This window comes from Rhincodon typus, chromosome 18, assembly GCF_021869965.1.
Source record: "Rhincodon typus isolate 14 chromosome 18, sRhiTyp1.1, whole genome shotgun sequence".
Lineage (NCBI taxonomy): Eukaryota > Metazoa > Chordata > Chondrichthyes > Orectolobiformes > Rhincodontidae > Rhincodon > Rhincodon typus.
Window position 1 is genome coordinate 18,280,894 of NC_063349.1, and position 23,794 is coordinate 18,304,687.

The 23,794-nt window shown below is 39.6% G+C and overlaps 1 protein-coding gene across 1 annotated transcript in view; it reads right to left on the minus strand.

The window, feature by feature from the left end:
• Window positions 1-23,794, minus strand: part of atxn10 (ataxin 10) — a 225,722-nt gene that overhangs the window by 165,598 nt on the left and 36,330 nt on the right. Inside the window, exons 3-4 of the mRNA XM_048607840.1 lie at window positions 13,722-13,829; window positions 12,561-12,783 (exon numbers count right to left, since the gene is read on the minus strand). Coding sequence (XP_048463797.1) covers window positions 12,561-12,783; window positions 13,722-13,829 — 331 coding nt within the window. The remainder of the gene's footprint in view (window positions 1-12,560; window positions 12,784-13,721; window positions 13,830-23,794) is intronic.

Sequence of the window (23,794 nt, forward strand, 5' to 3'; positions counted from 1 at the left end):
TTCTGAGGAAGGGTCACCGGACCCGAAACGTTAACTCTGTTTTCTCCCCCACAGATGCTGCCAGACCCGCTGAACTTTTCCAGCAACTTTGTTTTTCTTCCATGTTTGTATGTGTTATACTGGCAAAAAACTGAAGAAACTACTCTTACACTTTTAAGTCCAAATATATTGGTTGAAAAAAAACATTATTTTCTATATTCCAATGGCTCAAATTCAATTATTAGATATTTTATTCCAGACACCAATAAGGCTGTCCGTCTGCCCATTCAGTGGTTATAGTGTATAGGCCAACTGATCAGAGGTCAAATATGATAAACCATATTTTGAAAGCAGATTGATGCAAAGCTTTAATTTTGCAAACAGTAATTTACAAAGTTTGCACCTAAAAGTAACTTACAAAGCAGCAATACGAGTTTCAACCTCACTTGTGCAGATACTGGTTTCATACCATACCTACTTCAGAGAGAAGCCAGTCAGTAGTATGAGATACATTGCTGACGCCACTTTGATAAATATAATTACCTGTTTTAAAACCTGATGTGAAAATTTTAGGTGTTCTACATAATACTATGATGTACACTGTACTAAATATAGTACAGTGTTTGCAAGCTGCAAGTAGAAAGACTAGCTCTTCACAGAGCTTGTCAGAAATTGGTGCGCTTTCAAACAGGTGACTAAATTTGACATACTGTAACTTTTGCAATACTTACACTTCAGTATAACAGTCATTATTCAATGGAATAAAGTTTCTCAAAGCATTACAATAGGCTAGTGTGTGTGCGTGTGTGTGTGCGTGTGTGTCAGGAGACTTCTGTTCTCGAACCATTGCTGTAGAACAGAAGTCGACAGTTAATCTTAAAATCAGAGCTCTGATCAGGAGTAAAGCAGCAGCTATCACTTAAGAGTCGTAGAGTCATACAGAAGGGAAACAGACCCTTCAGCCCAGCTCATCAATGCCGACCAGATTTCCTAAACCAAACTAGTTCCATTTGCCTGCAATTAGTCCATACCCATCGGTACCTTTCCTATCCTTGTATCTGTCCAAATGTCTTTTAAGAGTTGGAACTGTACTTGCCTCTACCATTTCCTCTGGCAGCTCATTTCATACATGCACCACCCTCTGCATGAAGATTTTGCCCTTCAGGTCCCTTTTAAATCTTTCCCCTTAACCTAAGCCCCCTAGTTTTGGACTCCCCTACCTTGGGGATAAGACCTTGGCTATTTACCTTATCTACACCCAGGGGAAAAATGTTCAGCCTCTAGTTTCGGTAACATCCTTGTAAATCTTTTTTGCCCCATTTCCAGTTTAATAATATCCTTCCTATAGGACAGCAAGAAAACTGTATACAGTACTCCAAATGTGACCTTACTAGTGTCTTGTACAGCTGTAATATGACGTCGCAATTCGTGTACTCAGTGAAAGCAAATGTGCCAAATGCCTTCTTCACCACCCTGTCTACTTGTGACACCACTTTCAAGGAGCTATGTACCTGCACCCCTAGGTCTCTCTGTTCAACAATACTCCCCTATCATTAACTGTGCAAGTCCTGCCCTGGTTTAGAAACACAACAGACTTAAAGAACACATAAGCAGAAAGACAATACATTTCAAAAGGGGCAATCAGACAGACAAAATAAAATTAAACAGAGTCCCAAACAACTTGTCTCTGCATACTTTAAATCAGATAAATGAACATTTATTTGAAAAAAAATCAATAGTAGCTCAGGAAAGCTAAGTTTAAAATTTGAAAGGAGAATGATGCCAGTATGTTTACTGCACCAATAGTTACATGTTTTTGAGTAGGCTATTTTCCAAAGATGTTACAATACATGCTTGTACCTTTTCAGGAGACTAAATTGAGATCTGTACAGGAATTTAATAAGTTGCTGTTCACAATGATGCTAACTGGTAATCAGCAAGTTCAGATATATTGTATTAATTTACAAAGTCGTCTGAAGAAAAAAAGATAATTACAGTCAAGTTATTTATCCCTAGTGTTAACTTTGGTTCAATCATGCCTCAGAGTTAGAGGGTTGTGTGTTCAACTATCAGTCAGTGTAGGGCACAAAAATCAAGCTTGCCACTCCAATTCAGAACTAAGGCTGTAGTGTCAGAGGTGCTGCCTCTCAAATGAGGTGTTTAATCATGTAATGTTTCTTGTGGATATAATAGTTCAAAAGCAGGAGGGTTATTCCAGAAATCCTGGTCAATGTTCCAATCAACATCACAAAAACAGATTATCTGGTCATTAACATAGTGCTGCTTTTGGGAGCCTGTTGCATGCAAATTGCTTGTCCCACTGCCAACTTACAACAATGACCATACTCAAAGGTGTTGGCCCAAAAAATACTTACAAAAAATTCATTACAAAAATGGATGTCCTAAGTGTTATGAAAAGTGCTAGATGAATGGAAGTCTTTTCCTTTTTTTAAATCCACAGGTTTTTCTACTTATCGTGTCTAACAAGTCAATGCATCTAAAATGTCACTTAATGGTCTTTAGATATACTTTCTGAGAACATCCAACTCCATGTATACTGTGCAAGGACTACATATATTTCATTGGAAATATAAACTGGAAAATGGAAGTTTGTTTTGCCATGTTGCCGACATTATTTTATAAAACAACTCAAAGGAAAAGAAGAATTGTGTGATGTTCTTGCATTGTTACAAACAGCTTGGAACTTTTGCGGAGATTGGAATTGATACCTTAGAGACCAGGTGCTTTTAGACTGAAAAAAATTAACTGCCCAGTAATAGCTTTTGGATTAGTTTTAAGCAGCCGTTTTGTCACAGCAGCAAAAGAAAATAGCAATTGGACTCAGATCTCCAACATCCGGCAAGCAAGACTGATCTCTCTCTTTCCCCATGAGAAAATCAGCATGAAAAGATTTTCCAATAAGGGAACATCTAACTCAAACAAAAGATGCAGGTCTAACTGACCAGCTACTGAATTGAATATTGCAGCAGTCATCAACAATGTGATAACATCAGCAAACAAAAATGAGCTGTAACAAAGTCACCTCATTGTTTCTTATGGTTTGGACTCTTGATATTCAGACTTTGTTCGTTTTTGCCTTTATTTTCCACACATGATATTCCTGCAAAATCATTTGCCCTACTTATCTTGTCAGTTCGGTTTGTGAGTGAATGAGTGTTTGCTGGATTCAAAGGGCCATAGCTTAAGCTTACATATCTGCAATTAATAATCTATTTTGCCATATATTAAGTGGAGTGATGGCCTCATGGTGTTATTGCTGGACTATTAATCCAGAGACCCAGAATACGTTCTGGGGACCCGGGTTTGATCCTACCATGGCAGATGGTGGAATGTGAATTCAATAAATATCTGGAATTAAGAATCTAATTAAGAATCTAATGAATCCATCGTCGACTGTTGGAAATACCCATCTGGTTCACTAATGTCCTTTAGGGAAGGAAACTGCCATCCTTACCTGGTCTGGCCTACATGTGACTCCAGACCCACAGCAGTGTGGTTGACTCTGAACTGCCCTCTGGACAATTAGGGACAGGTAATAAATGCTGCCTAGCCAGCGACACCCTCATCCCGTTAAAGAATAAAGAAAAATAAGATAAGTTTGTTCGAGTAAAAATGTTTCTGCTTTCTTGTTTATCAATAAAAACTGGTGCAAGTTTGTTTTATCTTATATGCTGGTCATAATCAGACAAACTAACTATCCTTGTGATTAAATCGGTCATATTTGACAAGTAAGTTTAGATCACATGGGATCCAGGGATGGCTAGCCAATTGGATACAAAATTAGCTGGAAGGTAGGAGACAAAGGGTGGTGGCGGAGTGTTGTTTTTTAGACTGGAAGCCTGTGACCAGTCATGTGCCACAAGGATCACTGCTGGGTCCACTGCTTTTCGTCATTTATGTAAATGATCTGGATCTGAATAAAGAAGTTAGGGTTAGTAAGTTTGCAGATGACACCAAAAAAGGTTGTGTAATGTGAAGGTTATCTCAGAGCACTATAGGGCCTTGATCAGATGGGCCAATGGGCTGAGAAGTGGTAGATAGAGTTTAATTTACAAAGTGGAATCACAGGTAAACAGGGTGGTGAAGACGACACTTGGCATGCTTGCCTTCGTTGGTCGTAACATTGAGCATAGGAGTCGAGATGTCATGTTGCAGCTGTGCAGGACATTGATGAGGCCACTTTTGGAATACTGCATACAATTCTGGTTGTCCTTCTATAGGGAGGATTTTATTAAACTTCAGCGGGTACAGAAAAGATTTAAAAGGATGTTGCCAGGACTGGAGGGGTTGAGCTATAGGGAGAGGCTGAATAGGCTGGAGCTTTGAAGACTGAGGGGTGACCTTATCGAGGTTTATAAAAGCAATAAGGGACATGGATAGGGTGAATAGCCAAGGTGCTTTTCCTAGAGTGGAGGAGTCCAAAACTAGAGGGGGCATAGATTTAAGGTGAGAGGAGAATGGTTCAAAAAGGACCCGCGGGGTAACTTTTTCATGCAGAGGATGCTGTGTGTATAGAACGAGCTGCCAGAGGAAGTGGTGGAGGTGGCTACAATTACAACATTTAAAAGGCATCTGGATGGGTATATGAATAGGAAAGGTTTAGAGGGATATGGGCCAAATGCTGGCAAATGGGACTAGATCAAATTAGGATGCCTGGTTGGCACAAATGAGATCAAAGGGTCTGTTTCTTTTATGTATGTTCCAAGACTCTATGACGCTACTTGCGACAACTCATGGAATAGTGAGGCTTGAAGAGAGTACTCTTCCCATTAAGGTTGTGACAACTGCACATCATTGAGCCTAAATACTAGTTAGGTGCTAAGTAAACACTAAGAGCGGGCAAGAGGAGGAATCAGAAAGCTCAGCATCATCTAGAGCAGTGGGTGAAATGACCACCCAAAGACCATCAACATTATCTAGAAGGGCAGGGAAATGGCTGCCTGGAGACAGCCAGCATCATACTTCCTTTGCATGTGGAAAGAACTGGACCCACAGCTCCACTTGCAGGAGACTCAGTATGAAGAGAACCAGAAATCAAAGAATGACACTACAAGAAAATTAGAAGTTAATTGGATCGCAAGTACACATGCAGAGAGCCCTGAGTCAAACAGTCAGCCACATACAGACTAGTATTTCTACTTTGCAATCATTAAAGTCAAATTTAGCTTAGGTTAAGTCATGTTTAAAGGTATAAGTAATATGGCAAGGTCCCTAGTATATATTAAATGTTATTTAAACTCAAGGACATAAACCTAAAGAGAGTAATTTAATGCTAATGCAAAGGAGGTCAACTTAGCTCTCTGGAATGCTCCTCCTATGCAATGTAGAAAGTCATGGACACTACCAGCATCCAGGGTAACTGTGTTCAGGAACTGTGTTCAGCTACAGCTCCTCAAAATCTATGTTTCAGATCTAGAGAATCAGCTACAGTCATTGTAGAACAACCTCAAGGCCGAGATCTTCATGGATATCATGTACAGTGAGATGGCCATACCACTGATAAAGATTATTCAGGCAGAAAGAGAATAAGCAACCAGTAGAGTGAAAGCCCTAGGCAAGTAGTATAGCAGTTCTTTGGGTCCATATCTCCCTCGAACAAATTCTCAGTTTGGATACTGCTAGATGGCAGAAAGCGATTAAGGGATTTCAACAAGGGCCAAGCATACGGCATCAAGACCGGCTCAGCTGCACTGCGGTGGACAGCAATAATGACAGGGGGTTTTACTGTAAGCAGCCAGAGATGCAATACCAGGATGTCACTGAGCTACTGCATGGGGATTCTGAATGGGTGGTGAATAACCAGAGGTCTTAGTTCATGTTGAAACCAATGACATAAGTTAAAATGAAAAGGAATGAAATCTTGTTATAAGAATATAGGAGGTCAGAAATAAATTAAAAATCAGGACCTCAAAATGTAGCAAATTTCAGGATTACTTCCAATGTCTCATGCTGGAGAGATCAGGAATAAGAGAATAGACTGAATGAATCCATGGCCAGAGAGATGGAGTAGGAGAAAGGGATTGAGATTCTTGAGGCTTAGGGATGATTCTGGGCAAGATGGGAAACTGTACAAGCTGATCAAGTTGAATCACAGCAGTATTAAAATTAGTATTCTCCCGGGGCATATAGTAGCACTGTGGGGTAATGTTTAAACAAGACAGACCGGGGAACGGAAACCTGAGCAATTCGACATAAGAAAACAAACTTAGAAACGAAACTCAAAAAAGTGAAAGACAAAACTGGAAGACAGAGGAAGCAAGGGACAGCAGCTAATAGTCTCATTGTACAGAAGCAAAAAAAATGTGAAAAAGACAAATCTAGAAGATACAGTGTCTGAATGCACAAAGCAAACACAATACAGGGGACAAATGAGCTACGCAAATAATTAGAAACAAGAAGGGAATGATTGTGATTACAGACGCAGGGGTGATCACAATCATTCCCTTCTTGTTTACTACATTTGAGGTCCTGATCTTTAATTTATTTCTGACCTCCCTACATTCTTATAACAAGATTTCATTCCTTTTCATTTTAACCTATATCATTGGTTCCAACATGAACTAAGACCTCTGGTTATTCACCACCCTCCGTCAGAATGCCCATGCAGTAGCTCAATGACATCCTGGTATTGAATCTCTGGCTGCTTACAATAAAACCCCGTCATTATTGCTCTCCAGGACTCGGAACTGAATATCCAAAAGTATTTGCTATTTCAGAACAATAAGCAAACAGGAAATGGGGGTGGAGGTAGCATTGTTTGCAAAGGATATTTACGGAGTGGAAAGCAGTGCAATAGTGAGAAAAGATATTAAATCAGATAATCTAGATTTCAAATCAGTCTGGATGGAGCAAAGAAACAACAAGGGCTGAGAAACATCATTGGCTATTGTGTACAGGCATCCAAACAGTGGTTGTGAAGTGGGGAAAGCATTAAACAGGTAACTAAAGTTATATGTAACAAGGATGTTACAGTAAATCATGGATGACTTCAATTTACATACATATTGGGCAAACCACATTCATAAAAAAAAGTGCAAGAAAGTTCCTGTATTGTGTACACTATGCTTCTTTATCGACGAGGAACCAACTTAGAGACACACTATTCTAGATATGGCATTGTGCAATGAGTTGTAGTTAATTAATAATCTTATTATGTGAGGTTGTTTACAGAAAAGTTAGCATAATCTGACGGAATTCTTCATTGGGATAGAAAGTGAAGTGTTTCAATCCAAAGCTTGTATCATAAATCTAAACACAGGAAAGTACGGCGATATGAGGGGTGAGTTGACTTTCATTGAAAGATGTAATGGTGCATGAGCAATGGCTAATACTTAAGGAATGAATGTGTGCATTGCAACAGTTATACATTACTTGTTGGTGCAAAAATACCTTGAAAATGTGGCATGATCATGGTTAACAAAATAAATTAAGGATAGCATTTGATCCAAGAGCAGTCAAATAAAATTGCTGAAACAAAAAGGTAGCACCTAAGAGAACTGGGGCTAGCTTAGAATTCAGAAGAGGAAGACCAAAAGGTTGAAAGAGAGGGGGAAATGGAATTTAGGAGTAAACTTGCAAGGAATATAAAGGTGGACTGTGAGAATTTCCAGAAGTATTTAAAAAGAAAAAAAAGCTCATAGTAAAGAGAAATACAGGTCTCTTACAGTCTGAAACAGAAGAACTAATAATGGGGAACAAGGAAATGGCAGAAAAGTTAAACTACTTTAGTTCTGTCTTCACAGAAGAAACCACAAGTAACTTCCCAGAAATGCTAAGGAAGCAAGGGTCTATTGTGAATAAGGAATTGAAGGAAATTAGTAACAGTATGGTAAAATAGGGCAATACAGCATGGTTTCATCAAGGAGAGGTCATGCCTGACAAATCTGCTAGAATTCTTTGAGGAAGTAACAAGCAGGATAGACTAAGGAGAACCAATGGATGTTACCTAACTGGACTTCAAGAAGGCCTTTGACAAGGTGCCGCACAGGGAGGCTGCCGAGTAAGAGAAGGGCCCATGGTGTTAGAGGCAAGGTGCTAGCATGGATAGAAGATTGGCTGTCCAGCAGAAAGTGGGGATAAAAGGGTCTTTCTTAGGATGGCAGCCGGTGACAAGCGGTGTTCCGCAAGAGTCAGCGTTAGGACCACAACTTTTCACTTTATACATTAATCATCTAGATGAAGGAAATGTGGGCATTCTGGCTACGTTTGCAGACAATACAAAGATAGGTGGAGGGACAGGTAGTACGGGGGGGGGGGGGGGGAAGGCTGCAGAAGGATTTGGACAGGTTAGGAGAGTGGGCAAAGAAGTAGTAGATGGAGGACAACGTGGGAAAGTGTGAGGTCGTGCACTTTGGTAAGAAGAATAAAAGCACGGACTATTTTCTAAATGGGGAGAAAATTCAGAAGTCTGAAGTGCAAAGAGACTTGGGAGTTCTAGTCCAGGATTCTCTCAAGGTAAACTTGCAGGTTGAGTCAGTAGTCAGAAGGCAAATGCAATGTTGGCATTTATTTTGAGGACTTGAATATAAAAGCAGGGATGTACTACTGAGGCTTTATAAGGCTCTCGTCAGGCCACATTTGGAGTATTGTGTGCAGTTTTGGGCCCCATATCTCAGGGAGGACATACTGGCCCTGGAGCAGGTTCACGAGAATGGTCCCAGGAATGAAAAGCTTAACATGTGAGGAACGTTTGAGGGCTCTGGGACTATGCTCATTGGAGTTTAGAAGGATGAGGGGGTATCTAATTGAAACTTACAGAATACTGAATGGCCTGGACAGAGTGAATGTTGGAAAGGTGCTTCCATTGGTAGGAAAGTCTAGGACCTGAGGGCACTGCCTTAGAGTAAAGGGAAGACCTATTAGAACGGAGATAAGGAGAAACTTCTTCAGCCAGAGAGTGGTGAATCTATGGAATTCACTGCCACAGAAGGCTGTGGAGGCCAGGTCAGTGAGTACATTTAAGATAGAAATAGATAGGTTCTTGATTATCAAGGGGTCCAAGGGTTACGGCAAGAAAGTGGGAGAATGGGGTTGAGGAACTTATCAGCCATGATTGATGGCAGAAGAGACTCGATGGGCCGAATGGCCTAACTTCTGCTCCTATATCTTATGGTCTTAAAAACAAAGTAATGGAGAAATTGATGATTAATCCCCAGTTCTTGCTAATCTACTTCACAGGAAATTAGAAGGACATGGCCAAAGACATAGTGGATACGTTAGTTGCCATCTTCCAAAATTTTGAAAGAATTTTGGAACAGATTGGAGGGTGGAAAGTGTTAACACAATATTTAAGAAAGGAGAAAACAGGAATTATAGACCAGGTAATCTAACATCAGTAGTACATAAAAGACAAGAATCTACTATAAAGAATGTGATAATACGTTAATTAGAAAATATCAACAGAATTAGACAAAGTCAACATGGAATTATGATAGGGAAGTCACGCTTGACAAATCAACTAGAAGTTTGAGGATGTAATTGGTAGAATAGATGAGGAAGAACCAATGGATGTGGTGTATTGTACTTCAGAAAGCTTTTGATAAAGTCCCGCTTGAGGTTAGTGTGCCAAATCAAAGTACTTGGGCAGTAATATACTGACGTGGATTCAGAATTGGTTAGTAATCAGGAAACAAAGTAGAAATAAATGGGTTATTGTCACAGTAGACTGCAGTGACAAGTTAGGTGCCACAGGGATCGGTGCTTGCGCCCCAGTTATTCATTACATATAAATGTGAAGAATATCATCTGTGGACTTAAAGCACGTAAAGTAGAAACACAGAAAAACAAGAACAGCTATAGGTCATTCAGCCCTTCAAGCCAGCTCTGCCATTAAATATGATCATGACCCTGTTTCTGCTTTCGTCCCATAGCCTTTGATCCCTTTAACCCTAGGAACTATTTTTAACCCCTCTTGAAAACATTCAATGGCTTTCTGTGACAGAAAATTCTATCGGCTCACCACTCTCCGCGTGAAGAAATTTCTCCTTATCTCAGTCCTTAAAAGCCTAACCTGAATCCTTAGGTTCTGATGCTGGGTCTGGACTCCCCTATCATTGAGAACACCCTTCCTGCACTTAGTGGGCCTAGTCCTGTTAGAATTGTGCAGGTTTCTATGAAATACTCCCTGATTCCTCTAAACTCCAATGAATATAGTCCTAACTGATCTAGTCGCTCTTCATATCAGTCCTGCAATTCCAGGAATCAGTCTGGTAAACCTTTGTTGCATTCCCTCCATAGCTAGCATATTTTTCTTCAGATAAGGAGACCAAACTGTACACAATACTCCAGGTGTGGTCTCACCAAGGCCTTGCATAATTGCAGCAAGACCTTCCTACTCCTGTACGCCAGACCTTTCACTGGGATGGCAAAAATACCATTTGACTTCTTCACCACCTGCTGCACCTACATTCTTACTTTCAGCAGTCAGTGTACAAGACCATTCAGATCCTGTTGCAGATCCCCCTTTCCTAATCTTTCATTCAGATAATAATTCACCTTCCTCATCTGCTACCAAAGTGGATAACCTCACATTTATACACTTGGTATTTCACCTGCCTTGCAATCTTTATTCACTCAACTTATTCAAATTACACTGAAGCATCTCTGCATCTGCCTCACAGTTCATCCTCCCATCCAGCTTCGTGTTGTCTGCAAACTTAGAGATAATACAATCAGTACCCTCATCTAAATTGTGAATTGCTGGGGTCCAAGCACTGATCCCTGTGGTACCCCAATGGTTACTGACTGCTACTCAGAAAATAACCTGTTTATTGCTACTCTTAGTTTCCTGTCTGCCAACCAATTCTCTATCCACGCCAGTACACCTTCCCAATCCCACGCACATTAAGTTTACATGTTTGTTATGTAGGACCCTATTAAGCCTTTTTTCTCCCTCTACGATGCTGCCAGACCTGCTCAGTTTCTCCAACATTATCTGTTTTCATTTTGGATTTCCAGCATCCACGATAATTTGCTTTTATAAGAAGAATTGAAAGTGGTAAGGAGGAAGTAAAGAAGCTTCAAGGTAATTTAGACAATTTGAATAAACAGAAAAATACATGGCAGATTCAGTATAAGCGTTTATATAAGAAGAAACAAAAAACAAAAAATGGCATGATATTATTTAAATGGTGATAGACTGAGAAACGTTGATGTAAAAAGGAACCCAAGTGTCCTTGTACGCCAATCACTGAATGCAAGCATGCAGGTGCTGCCAGCAGTTATGAACACAAATGTTGCCCTTTATTACAAGGGAATTTGAACGCAAGAACAAGAAAGTCTTACTGCTGTACAGGGCCTTGGAAAGACCACAACTTCCATATTAAGAGATACTTGCCATACAGGGAGTTTAAGAAGGTCCACCACACCGATTCCTGAAATGGCAGATTTGGCATAGGAGGAGAGATTAGGTTGACAAGAAAATCTGTATACATTGAAGTGTAGAAGAGTGAGAGCAGTTCTTATTGGAACATAAAAAATTCTGACAGAGCTGAACAGACTGGATACAGAGACAATGTTCCCTCAGCTGAGGGTCTAGAACATGGAGTTACAGTCTCAGAATTTAGGGTAGTCCATTTAGCACTGAGATGAGGAAGAATGTCTTCATTCAGAGGATGGTGACCCTGTGGTATTCTCTACCGGATAATAGTGAATGACAGATCACTGAATATATTTAAAGAAATAAGTAGATTTATAGAAACCAAGTATGGCATTGAAGTAGAGAATTAGCTATGATCATAGTGCATGGCAAAGCAGCCTCAATAAGCCAAATGACATTTTCCTGCTCCTATTTTCTATGTTTCAAATGTCCTTTGTATACAATCTAAAATTAAAACCTTTTTGCTTTGTATAGGTGAAGCATGACAGAAAGGCATTTTCAGCTGAAAATTTATAGTTCCATTCTCACAATGTCAATGCACAAAAATCACAACTAATTTTATAAAACTGAAAAAAAAAAAAAAAAAAAAAATCAAATCTGGTATTTTTCTGATGGCTCAGTGCTCATTCAGCAAACAGCTTAGCCATACACAACATTTCAGGTTCAATTTCTAACTTTATTAAGTTAGCCAAGACAATAGTGAGTTGCGTATCAGAAAAACAATCAGTGACCTGTCACAATCCAATGCCACCTGCTTGCAGATAGAATATTTTTGTAAGCTCATGTATGCATTGAAGTATTGATTTGATTCAGTTGTGATGCGACAGTTGGAAATCTCATGGTATCCACTGTCTGGAGTCAAACATGGAGAGCAGCCTTTGCAGTGGTATAAGTAATGACAAATGTTAGAAAAAAAACTTGCCCGAGCATGGAGTCAGTGCCTTTAAAGGAGGGAAAAAAAACAAATTCTAAAAGCAGGGAAAGAATTTCAATTCAGGAACTGCAGCTCAATGAATGGCAATAAATTCTTCAGGATGACCAAAAGACTAGTAATGAAATCTACAAGTTTATAAGTTACTGACCATTCATGTATTCTTTGCATTGTTTATTCTGTTTTTCAAAGTAATGCTGATGTTAATGCTTTAGGTAGAACAGCAACTGTAGGCAAATTAAAGTCTTAAGCCTTCCAGTTCAAATAATTAAGACAATATTTTAAATGTTGCTCAAAAAGTACATACGCCCAGTCTAGTTCAGGTTCTTTCTTGCATATCTTGACAACAGCTTCAGCCAGTTCAACCCCTTTCGTGTGACTTAATAAGTCAGCTGTTCTCTCAGCATTAAGGCAGGTGAACAGAACCATGCAGCAATAGGTAACAGTTTTCTTATCGGATTGACTCAGGTATTGCCTTTGGAGAGATTAAAAACAGGAAATTTCATACACTGGTTTAGGAAATCATTCTTACTTGTACGCTTTACACATCGGGTATATTATCATGAAAGAAAATAAGTCCAAGTTTCAGAAAAGGTTTACAGTTCTGAAAGTCATTTGACTTGCATTCAACAATTAAAACAAATCACTATTTTTAACATCTAACAAGTGCTACGGTGCTTCACAAAATAAGTTGGGGTGTGAACCAGACATTAATTTGAAGTTCGTAAAGCTAAAAAAGGGCCCCCAATTTTAGTTCAGTATCAGTTCATATTTTTCTTACAAATTGTTCCGGGAAGTGATTTGCCCCCGTTAGCAAATGGTTTATTGCAAGTCATTGTAACATAAACACACAGGTGAGAACAATTAAATGCTTTTGGTCTCAAATCCATAACTCCGCAAACAGCTGCCTCTTGATAAAATATCAAAGCATTTTCTAAACATTAAAAAAAGTTATGTAGGGATGCTACATTTTGGGGTACTGGCATGGCAGAAGGCTGCATCTGATCACTAAGCCTCTATACTTAACATCAGTTAGATCTATCAGAAGGCAAGATTGGAAAGGGGAATAATAAATCAAAGGTTGATAAGCGTCTGCACAAACCGTTTAACACCTGTCCACAGTCACAGAAATAGCATTAGGCAATGCCTCTAGGCAGGTGAAATATCCACCTTCTCAGCAGGATAACGTGACCCTGAGACAAGATGGAAATATCTTACGAAATGTGAAAAAGAAAACGTAAGTGTTCCAGTGAGCTTGTGCAATGCACTGACTTTGAATTATTTCAGTCCCAAGTCCTTTCACTGATGAGCAAAACAAATTGAGTGAAATGGACTATTTAATATCCCATAATGAAACAAAACTCGGATCAATCAAACATCAGTTTGCATAACCAAATTTGAAGCAATACTCACATGAAAAGATCCGGAAAGGCACTTTTCCACAGAATATGCTTAGACTCTTCATTGCCAGTTATAAGGTTTCCAAGGAACTGAAGACCACATCGAATAGCTATGCAAAAACAAAGATTTTTTCATAACAAATTTCTGAAATACAAATTATTTCTAAAAAGGAACTAACCTGTATCAGAAGTGTTCTCAAGTTAGAGATCATGACTTGCAAGTATTAACAAATATTCATTAACTTCAAAAATGCACAAGTCAAGAAAACATTATAATTTGGAAAACAGTTTAAACAATTGTTTAAACTACTGCCAACATCTAGTTGTTGATAAATATATTTATCTCAGTTGATGAAGCCTTCATGTTATTTGTTCAAACAGCAAGGATGTATTAAAAGCAATGTTGTGGACACTGGAAATCTGAAAGATAAACAAAGTGTGCTGGAGAAACTCAGCAGGTCTGGCAACATCTGTGGCGAGAGAAGCAGAGTTCATGTTTTCAGTCCAAATGGCTATACTTCAGGTCAGATTCTAAATGTGAAACATGAACTCTGCTTCCTCTCTCCACAGACGCTGCAATACCTGCTTAGTTTCTCCAGTGCTTTGATTTCATTTCATAATATGGGGATTTTAATTCTGTTGGCCCTGGGCAACACCAAAGTAGCCAGGCTCTTTTGTTATTTTTGACAAAGGCAAGAAAAATAAGGATTCTCCATTCTGCTTAATTCTTAGATCTGCTACTACAGACTATAGGCAGGCTCAAATGAAGAGAAAGAACACGTAACATGTGCCAGATTTCTACACTGTACTTTTTGCTCTGATACAGATTGCTAGGAAGCATTTGAGCAGGCCACATGTGAATCGCTGTCCGAGTTACAGAATTCAACATATACAGTACAAGAGGTTTTGTCAATCTTTTCTGAATTAGATTGCCAATGACTCAGAAATTGGGAAATTTAAACCTCCCAAATATAGTGTCACCTATCCAAAGGAGAAAAAGAAATACTTTTGAGTAAACAATATAAAAAGCATTTCAGCAAATATTTGAAAGTTACAAAATTAGATAACAAGCTGGCAGAAATTGAACAACATCACAGATCCTCCAGTGTTAAACAGACTTCAGTTTGAAACCTAACATAGAAACTAGTGCTCTCGGAACAGATAGTAATGACAAGAGTTTTGAAGTTTGCAAATTTTGTTTTTCATTTTGTATCTTCTTTTTAAAGTCTGTGCTTCTAGATGGCATGGGCTGTCCACAAATAATTGAACTTTATTTTGCAACTGCAGGAAATAAATGCTCTCCACATCTAGCAATTAGAGAATATACACTCTTGTATCAGATACATTCAGTGAAATTTCTGACCAGAAAGATTTAGAAACTGGGCACTGAGAAACTGGACGATGTGAGCTCTCACTTCGCCACCGTCAAAACTAGACGGGAAAGTTGGTGGTCAGTACTCTCACTCAGGCACTGTCTAACCTGCACAATGATTAGGTTTCCTCTGAGGATATACAACTCTTGAATTCAATCCTGCTTCTCTGGAGCAGGACCAAAAATACACATACATCATAAAAGGCCATAACATCATTTGGTGATATTTCTGCACCTATTAACCTCAGATCAATATCATCATTTAAAAGGGCCCATAGAAAACATTTTTTATTTCACTTAATAGCCAGTATTTTCAGTCTGGTTTGAGAATCTTCAAACAATCACGGCAATTAATATCACAGAAGCTGACTGTATTAAGATGTTAAGCTCAACCTAAGTCCTTTAAAAGGATACAGCATTTATAAATTCTTCATCTTCTGATACACCATAGCACCCAACTAAAAGCTCCACAGTATACTTTTAGAAATTAACTGCTGCTCTACTGTACTAGAGTAACCAATAGACAAAACATGATCACATATTCCATATACACCCAACTCTCTTATTCAGGCCTGACATCCTGCAGCTTCAGCTTTCTAGCAGACCCAAGAATCATCCTGAAGGTTCCCCAGTTTGAAAGTCCTCTTTCAAATCCATATAAATTAGCTCTTAATGTGTTGTATGAGCTAATCACCTGTACAATTTGAAAAAAATCAGCTATGTTCACCATCTCTGCAATATCAAAGTAGTTTTAAGAGATCAAAGCGATGCAATATCATCAAATTCAAATAGGTTCTCAAAAGGTCCACAAAAACCTCTGTTGATGCCCTTTAAATAAAACATTACGCATCTTCATGCAAAACAAAATATAAATGAATTTCAAAGATAATATACAACTAATATTGGTAGCAATTCTCACATAAATAGTATGAATTGTGTAAGACTGCATCTGCCTTCCTTTCTTCAAATTTCTCCTTTCAATTTTCAAACTATTGCACAAAACGAAGGTCAACTAACTTCTCTTTCTGCCTAAGTTATTCTGATTGACTTCATGAAGGATAGTCCCCAAGTGGAAATTATTTAAAAATTATTACTGTTGGCAGCCTTAAAAGTAGACTTAACAGCAAACTGGAAGCAGGACTTGCTGGTTGGTGATCAAAAGCAGGAACACTGGTTAATTTTATCTCCCAATTCCAGCACTGTCACAACCAGAATGCTTGCTTTCTTTCAAATAGATCAGTACTTCTGATAAATTATTTTTAAAAGGAAATTGGATAGTTACTTGAAAAGTAATATTGAGGAGTAAAAGGAAGTGAACAGGATAGTCAAGTTGGTTAGATGCTTTGCAGTGAAAAGTACCAGGTACAGTCTTAATGGACTGAATGACTTGTTTCTCCTGTACTTCACCTGGAAAGAGGCTTTCTTGGTACAAATTTTATAAAGTACAAAAACTCTGTACCTTTGTTATAGCTGTTATTGATTTCAGAAAGCTATACTGCCTCCAGCATTTTTAGAATTACAGTAAATAAAAAAAATGAACACAGTAATACCAAAAAAAAAGGATCCGATATGGATAGATGTTTAATCTACATTTGTAGATAATTTAATTGAATTGAGTGATTCAAATGGCTGGCTGACCAAAGACAAATTTCTGGTGGGATTCTGCAACTTAAAGTAAAATTCTGGGAATCCAGTTACACACAAAACAAAATCCAGTAGGCAAAGTAAAACAGGAAACAGAAAATAGAAAATCAGCAAGTAGGGAAGGCAGAGGAAACAAAGCATAGAAAATAAGCAACATAGGAGATGTTCAGTGATTAAATGTATTTACTTCAATGCAAAATGAAATCTAACAAAACAGGCAAATGAGCTGAGAGCAAAGACAGACATTAAAAGTGTGACTTCGTAACTCTGACGAAACATGGTTTAAAAAGGGCAAGAATGAGGGGTCAGGATTTTCTCAAGTAGTAAGGAGGAATAAAAATATGGAGGAGAGGTCATAATGTTGGTTAAAGAATCAATTACAGCTGTAAACAGGATGCTATGTTAAAAGGATCTTCACCATACAAACGCAAAAAAAAAGTTCAAGTTGGCCATTTGGTCTTTTACGCCTGCTCTGTCATTCAACAAGACCACGACTGAAGACAGCTTTCAGTGGGGTCTCACACAGTTCAGTACTGGGTTCCTTGCTTTTTGCAGTATTCGCCTTTGATTTACACATAACTGAGGATGTGAATCAATGGTACAAAAATTGCGATGATGGAAGTTAGCAGTAGACTGGGAGATATCAATGCACTGTTTAGGTCAGCAAGAAAAAAAAACTGCAAATGAAATTCAACTGGGGAAGTGTGAGGAAATGCACTTGGGGTCAAGTCAGTCAAGAGGATACACAATAAATAGTAGGTCACTAAGAGGTAAAGAACTGCAGTAAGTAAAATAATCATAATGTATGGTATTACACGTGATGGTAGAGGCAGGAAACTTTATTATATTCAGAGTTTGTCTTTGTTCCTTAAGCGATGCTACCTGCAGAGCAACGGGCCAAGAGATAGGAAGGAAGTTAAGCTGAACATCTTTACATTGGCTGTACAGAGACAGCGGATTGTACGGGTTCCTCTTCTAGGCTGTAAAGTTCTTAATTTCATATTCTTTGAAGAGTCATACCTGACGCAAAACATCAACTATTTCTCCTTCTACAGATGCTACTCAGCCTTGTCCAGTCTCTTCCCACTTACATCTGTGATTCTTCTGAGGCTTTACATCAGTTTAAGAATTTCTGGTTTGTGGGTTCCTGTACCATTTCCATCACCTCCAGTGGGATGGCACCACCAGACATATTTCCCTCCCATCCCTTCTCAGCCTTCCATAGGGACGATTCCCTCTGCGACATCCTGGTCCACTCCTCCATCACTTTCAACACGTCTCCACAGCACCTTCCCCTGCAACTGCAAAGGCGTAACACCTGTCCATTTACTTTTTCCTTCCGCAATATCCAAGGCCCCAGACACACCTTCCAGGTGAAGCAGTGATTTATCTGCACTTCATTCATTCATTCATTCAATCTAGTTTACTGTGTTTGTGGTTGACAGTGTGGTCTCCTCTACATTGGGGAGAGGAAGCATGAGCAGGATGACTGCTTTGCAGAATACCTACATTCTGACCAACAAAATGACCCCAAGCTTCCAGTTGCCTGCTACTTCAACACACCACAGTGTTCCCTGGCCAACATCCATCTTGGGCTTGCTGTAGTGGTCCAACGAACCTGAAAGAACACCACCTCATTTTCCAATTGGGAACACTGCAACCCTCTGAACTCAATATTGAGTTAATAATTTTAGGACTTCAGCACCTTCTCCCATGTCCTTACACCAACCGCCTAGTGGTATTATTGCTGGACTGTTAATCCAGAGATCCACATAATGATCTGGGGACCCAGGTTCGAGTCCCGCCACAGCAGACGGTGGAATTTGAATTCAATAAATATCTGGAATTAAAGAGTTTAACGATGACCGTGAATCCATTGTCGATTGTTGGAAAAACACATCTGGTTTACTAATGTCTTTTAGGGAAGGAAACTGTCATCCTCACTTGGTCTGGCCTCCAGCAATGTGGTTGACTCTTAGCTGCCCTCTGGGCAATTAGGGGTGGGCAATAAATGCTGCCTAGCCAGTGATGCCCTCATCCCGTAATGAATAAAAAATACACATCAGGTCTTGCCACAACATGGGTTGCTACCGCAAACAATCCATTGTCAGCTGCCAATGGCCCCCATTTAACACCTATTCACTTTCCCAGGCTGACCTTTACTGATTGTTTTTGTCTGCCCAGCTCTCTCTCTAAGCTCCATCTCCACCGATCATTTACTCCTACCCGTTTCTTCCCCCCACCCCCTATCTTTAACGTATATAACTACCTTCTCCTATCAGTTCTTAAGATCACAGGACCCGAAACATTAATTTTTGTTTCTTAGAACTGCAGATGCTGGAAATTTGTCTTTTTCCCCCCGCTACTAGACCTAAGAGTTCCTCCTGCATTCTCCGTGTATGTTTCAGATTTCTAGCATCCAAAATACTTTGTCTTTATTTGAAAACTTAGCATCAAGTCACATTGGTTGTAATAGAGATATGGCTAAAAGCTTGGTCAATGAGATAAGATTTTAAGCAGCATCTTAAAGGAATAAAGAGAAATAGAAGTTTTGTGGAGAGTTTCAACACATTTTTAAACAAGCTTGGCATTTGCGGATTTCATCATTCATGGGGGTTCTCAGGAACAGATCCCTTATGGATATGGAGAAATTACTGTATATTAAACATTGGTTTCTGACGAAAGGATTTATAGAACATAGAACAGTACAGGCCCTTCGGACCACGATGTTGCGCCAAACTTCTACCCTAAACCTGAGGTCTATCTCACCTCCACCCCTACCTTACACTATAATCCATATGCCTATCTAATTGCCGCTTAAATGCCCCTAATGAGGCCGACTCCACTACTCAGAGTGGTAGGGGCGTGGAATGCATTGCCAGAGAGGGTACAGAACCTACCTCTGACGTCTCCCCTATATCTACCTCCACTCACTTTAAAACCATGCCCCCTCGTAATAGCTACCTCCACCCTAGGAAAAAGTCTCTGGCTGTCCACTCTATCTATACCTCTGATCATTTTGTACACTTCTATCAAGTCACCTCTCAGCCTTCGTCGTTCTAAAGAGAAAAGCCCTAGATCTCTCAACCTTTCCTCGTAAGACCTTCCCGCCATTCCAGGCAACATCCTGGTGAATCTCCTCTGCACCTTTTCCAACATTTCCACATTGTTCCTGTAATGAAGCGACCAGAACTGGACACAATACTCCAGGCGTGGCCGAACCAGGCTTTTGTATAGCTGGACCATAACTTCACGGCTCTTGAACTCAATCCCTCTACTAATGAAAGCTAACACACCATATGCCTTCTTAACAACTCTATCCACCTGGGTGGCAGCTTTCAGGGAACTGTGGACATGAACCCCAAGATCCCTCTGCTCCTCCACAATGCCAAGAATCTTTCCGTTACCCCTGTATTCTGCTTTCAAATTTGTCCTTCCAAAATGAATCACCTCGTACTTTTCAGGGTTAAACTCCAACTGCCACTTCTCAGCCCAGCTCTGCAACCTATCAATGTCCCTTTGTAACCTAGAACCGCCCTCTGCACTACCCACAATTCAACCCACCTTCGTATCGTCCGCGAACTTACTAATCCACCCTTCCACTCCTACATCCAAATCATTTACAAAAATCACAAATAGAAGAGGACCCAGAACAGATCCTTGTGGTACACCACTCGTAACTGAGCACCATGTTGAATATTTTCTGTTCACTACCACCCTTTATCTTCTAAAGGGTCAGCCACTTCTGAATCCAATCTGCCACATTTCCCCCTATCCCATGCCTCCTTACTTTCTGCATGAGCCTACCATGGGGAACCTTATCAAATGCCTTACTTAAATCCACGTATACCACGTCCACTGCTCTACCTTCATCCATGTTTAGTCACCTCTTCAAAGAATTCAATAAGGTTTGTGAAACATGATCTACCCCTCAAAAATCCATGCTGACTACCACGAATCAAACTGTGTCTATCCACGTGATCATAAATCCTATTTCTCAGAGCCCTTTCCAATAATTTGCCCACCACTGATGCAAGACTAACTGGCCTGTAATTTCCGGGGTTATCCCTCTTCCCCTTTTTTGAACAAGGGAATGATGTTTGCCTCTCTCCAATCTTCCAGCATTATACCCGTGGACAGTGAGGACAAAAAGATCATCGCCAAAAGCCCTGCGATCTCTTCCCTCGCTTCCCATAGAGTCCTTAGATAAGTCCCCCGGACCCGATGGGATTTATCCATCTTCAGGTTCCTCAAAATTCCTAGTACATCTCCCTTATTAACATCCACCTCCTCTAGCCTACCAGACTCTTTCACACTGTCCTCCTCTATACCTAGGTCCCTCTCAGTTGTGAATACTGAAGAAAAGTATTCATTAAGGACCTCACCTATCTCTTTAGGCTCCATGCACAAATTCCCTTTACAATCCTTGATCAGCCCTACCCTTTCTCTGGTCATTCTCTTATGCCTCACGAACGTGTAGAAAGCCTTGGAGTTTTCCTTGATCCTATCTGCCAAGGTTTTCTCATACTCCCTTGTAGCTCTCCTAAGCCCTTTCTTCAGCTCCTTCCTGGCTAACTTGTATCCCTCGAGCCTTTCCCGATCATTTATAAAGCACAAACATATCTAGGCAAGCACAGGGAGTGGGTGAAACCTGGCCAACAGTCTACACAAGCAGCCAAGAACAGGAACTGGGCAGATACTGGCCAAAAATGGATATTGTATCAATCATGTACAAAATTGGATGTAATTTCTTGTGCCGTTGGTGGTTTACATGAACACTAAATCGATTGTACTTTGATACTACAAACACATTAACTGATGTTTTGGGGTCAGAAGAGACATTATTCCATCCTTTGGCTTCCATGCATATTTGCTGAATAAAGCAGAAGGTAATAGACACTTTGAGCATCTGGATCAGGATACTCCATCCATCACATGACGTTGAAGAAGTGGGAGACTTCTACAGAGATGTTTAGATTAAGAGTACATGGTGGTTCAATAAATAGTGGTACCACCAAAATATTGTCAAAAAAATATTGAGGATAGCTGAAGAAATTCCTGTGGCAGAACATGTAGTAATCTGGAAGACCGAAGCACATACAAGTCAACATGTTTACTAGTCAGGTTCTTCACAACTTTCTTCTTGACTTTTTTCACTGAAGTATAGGAGGTTGAGGTGACCTTACAGAGGTTTATACAACCATGGGTATGGAAAGGGTGAATGGTAGATACCTCTTCCCTAGAATGAGGGATTTCAGGAGTAGAGGGCATATCTTTAAGGTGAGAGGAAAGATTTAAAAAAACAAATAAGGGCCAAACGTTTTACACAGAAGGTGATTCATCTGTGAAATGAACTTCCTGAAGAAGTGGTGGATGTGGGTACAGTTACAATATTTAAAAGACATTTAGATAAGTACACGAATTGGAAAGGTTTGGAGGATACGGGATAGGAGCAGGCAGGTGGGACTAATTTAGTTTGGGATTATGTTTGGCATGGGCTGGTTGGACCGAAGTATCTGTTTCTGTGCTGTATGACTCCTTGACACTATGTGGTCCACGATATAGCGAAGGTATTTAATTATTTATCTTAATAATTGGAAAACTATTTTTATTTTATATTATGAACCATTGAGTTATGATCCAATGCATTGTTCCAGTCTTGGTGGTAACAAAAATGAGAGCTCTTCCAACAGAATAGTCAACAGATGTTTAGTTCAAAGTTGGGTAATAATAATCACAAAGGGATAAGAGGAATTGCACCAGGTACCTTGTGTATTGTTACAGCAATGGACAAAGCCATTTTAATAAGATTTGTATAGAATTGACGCATTTATCCCTGAATGATTTAGCAGGAATAACCAAGGTTAGCAAAGGAGTTAAAGTAGGGCCAGGAAGGCAGATGCAATGAAGATGGTACCACAACATTTGAAAACAGAAGAACAGCAGTGCAAACCAGATAGTGAGTCAATTGAAAAAATCAAACTACAGATGAAACAACAAGAAATGATAAAGGAAATGGAAATAATAAAACATGGACTTTCAAGGGAGGAAAGGAAAATGGCAAGGAAAAATCAGAATCCAAGTCTCAGTGGAGAATTATTTAAATTCATACATATTCCCAATGTCTATGAAAAGTGTCACTGAAGCATTTTTCATTTCTTTTGAAAAATTGTTAAGCAAATGAAGTGACCAAAACAAAAAACTGAACCTGCTTTGTATGAGCAGCATCAACAAACAGAGCTCATGAGATTTGTGCCTTTCCTTCTGAAGAGGCTTCTATGGTTCAAGATGGCAAATAAGGCTATTCTCACTGCATACGAATTGGTCCAAGACTTCTAGAGAGAAATTTTGGAATATCCAGATACATATCTGGGATGACTCGGAATTTGACAGGATGAAGCAAAATAATTTTGACTGTTAGAAGCAGACACTAAGGATATAGTCAGTGTACAAGGGAAATAATTAGAACAATTTAAAAATTCACTCCCTCTATCGATAAGAGCTCAGAAAAACAGAAGGTTGCAACAGCAAGAGAGACAGAGATGACTGGTTTACAAATTCAACCATTTTATCAGTTATCCACACAAACTGAAGGAGGAATCTAAAAGAAAGTCAAGAAGCTAGGCAAAAAAGGGATAGCTACCCACGACCACCTCCTAGATCAGGAAGTGTCAAGAATGTAATTAATGTCCAAAGGCATAAGAGTTCCCACTGTCACAAGTTGGAACACCTTAATATAGCTTGGTGGATGTTGGGGTACAGGGTGCCGTCAGTTCAGAAACAGGAGCTATGACTCAGACCAACAACAGATTAGGTTGTATCTCTGACTACAGCGGTGACATCAAGGAAAAACACTTCGGTAAAAAAGTTGCCTGAGAGTTATAAGGAATTGTTGCCAAAGGGAAAAGTAACTCCTTATTGAGGTTGGTTGGCTCGCCGAGCTAGTTCGTTTTTGTTCCGCAGACATTTCATTACCCTGCTGGGTAACATCATCAGTGCAGCCTCCGATGAAGCGCCGTTGTTTTTTCCCGCCTGGTTTTTAAACTCTGGCATCCGTTGAGCTGGATTAC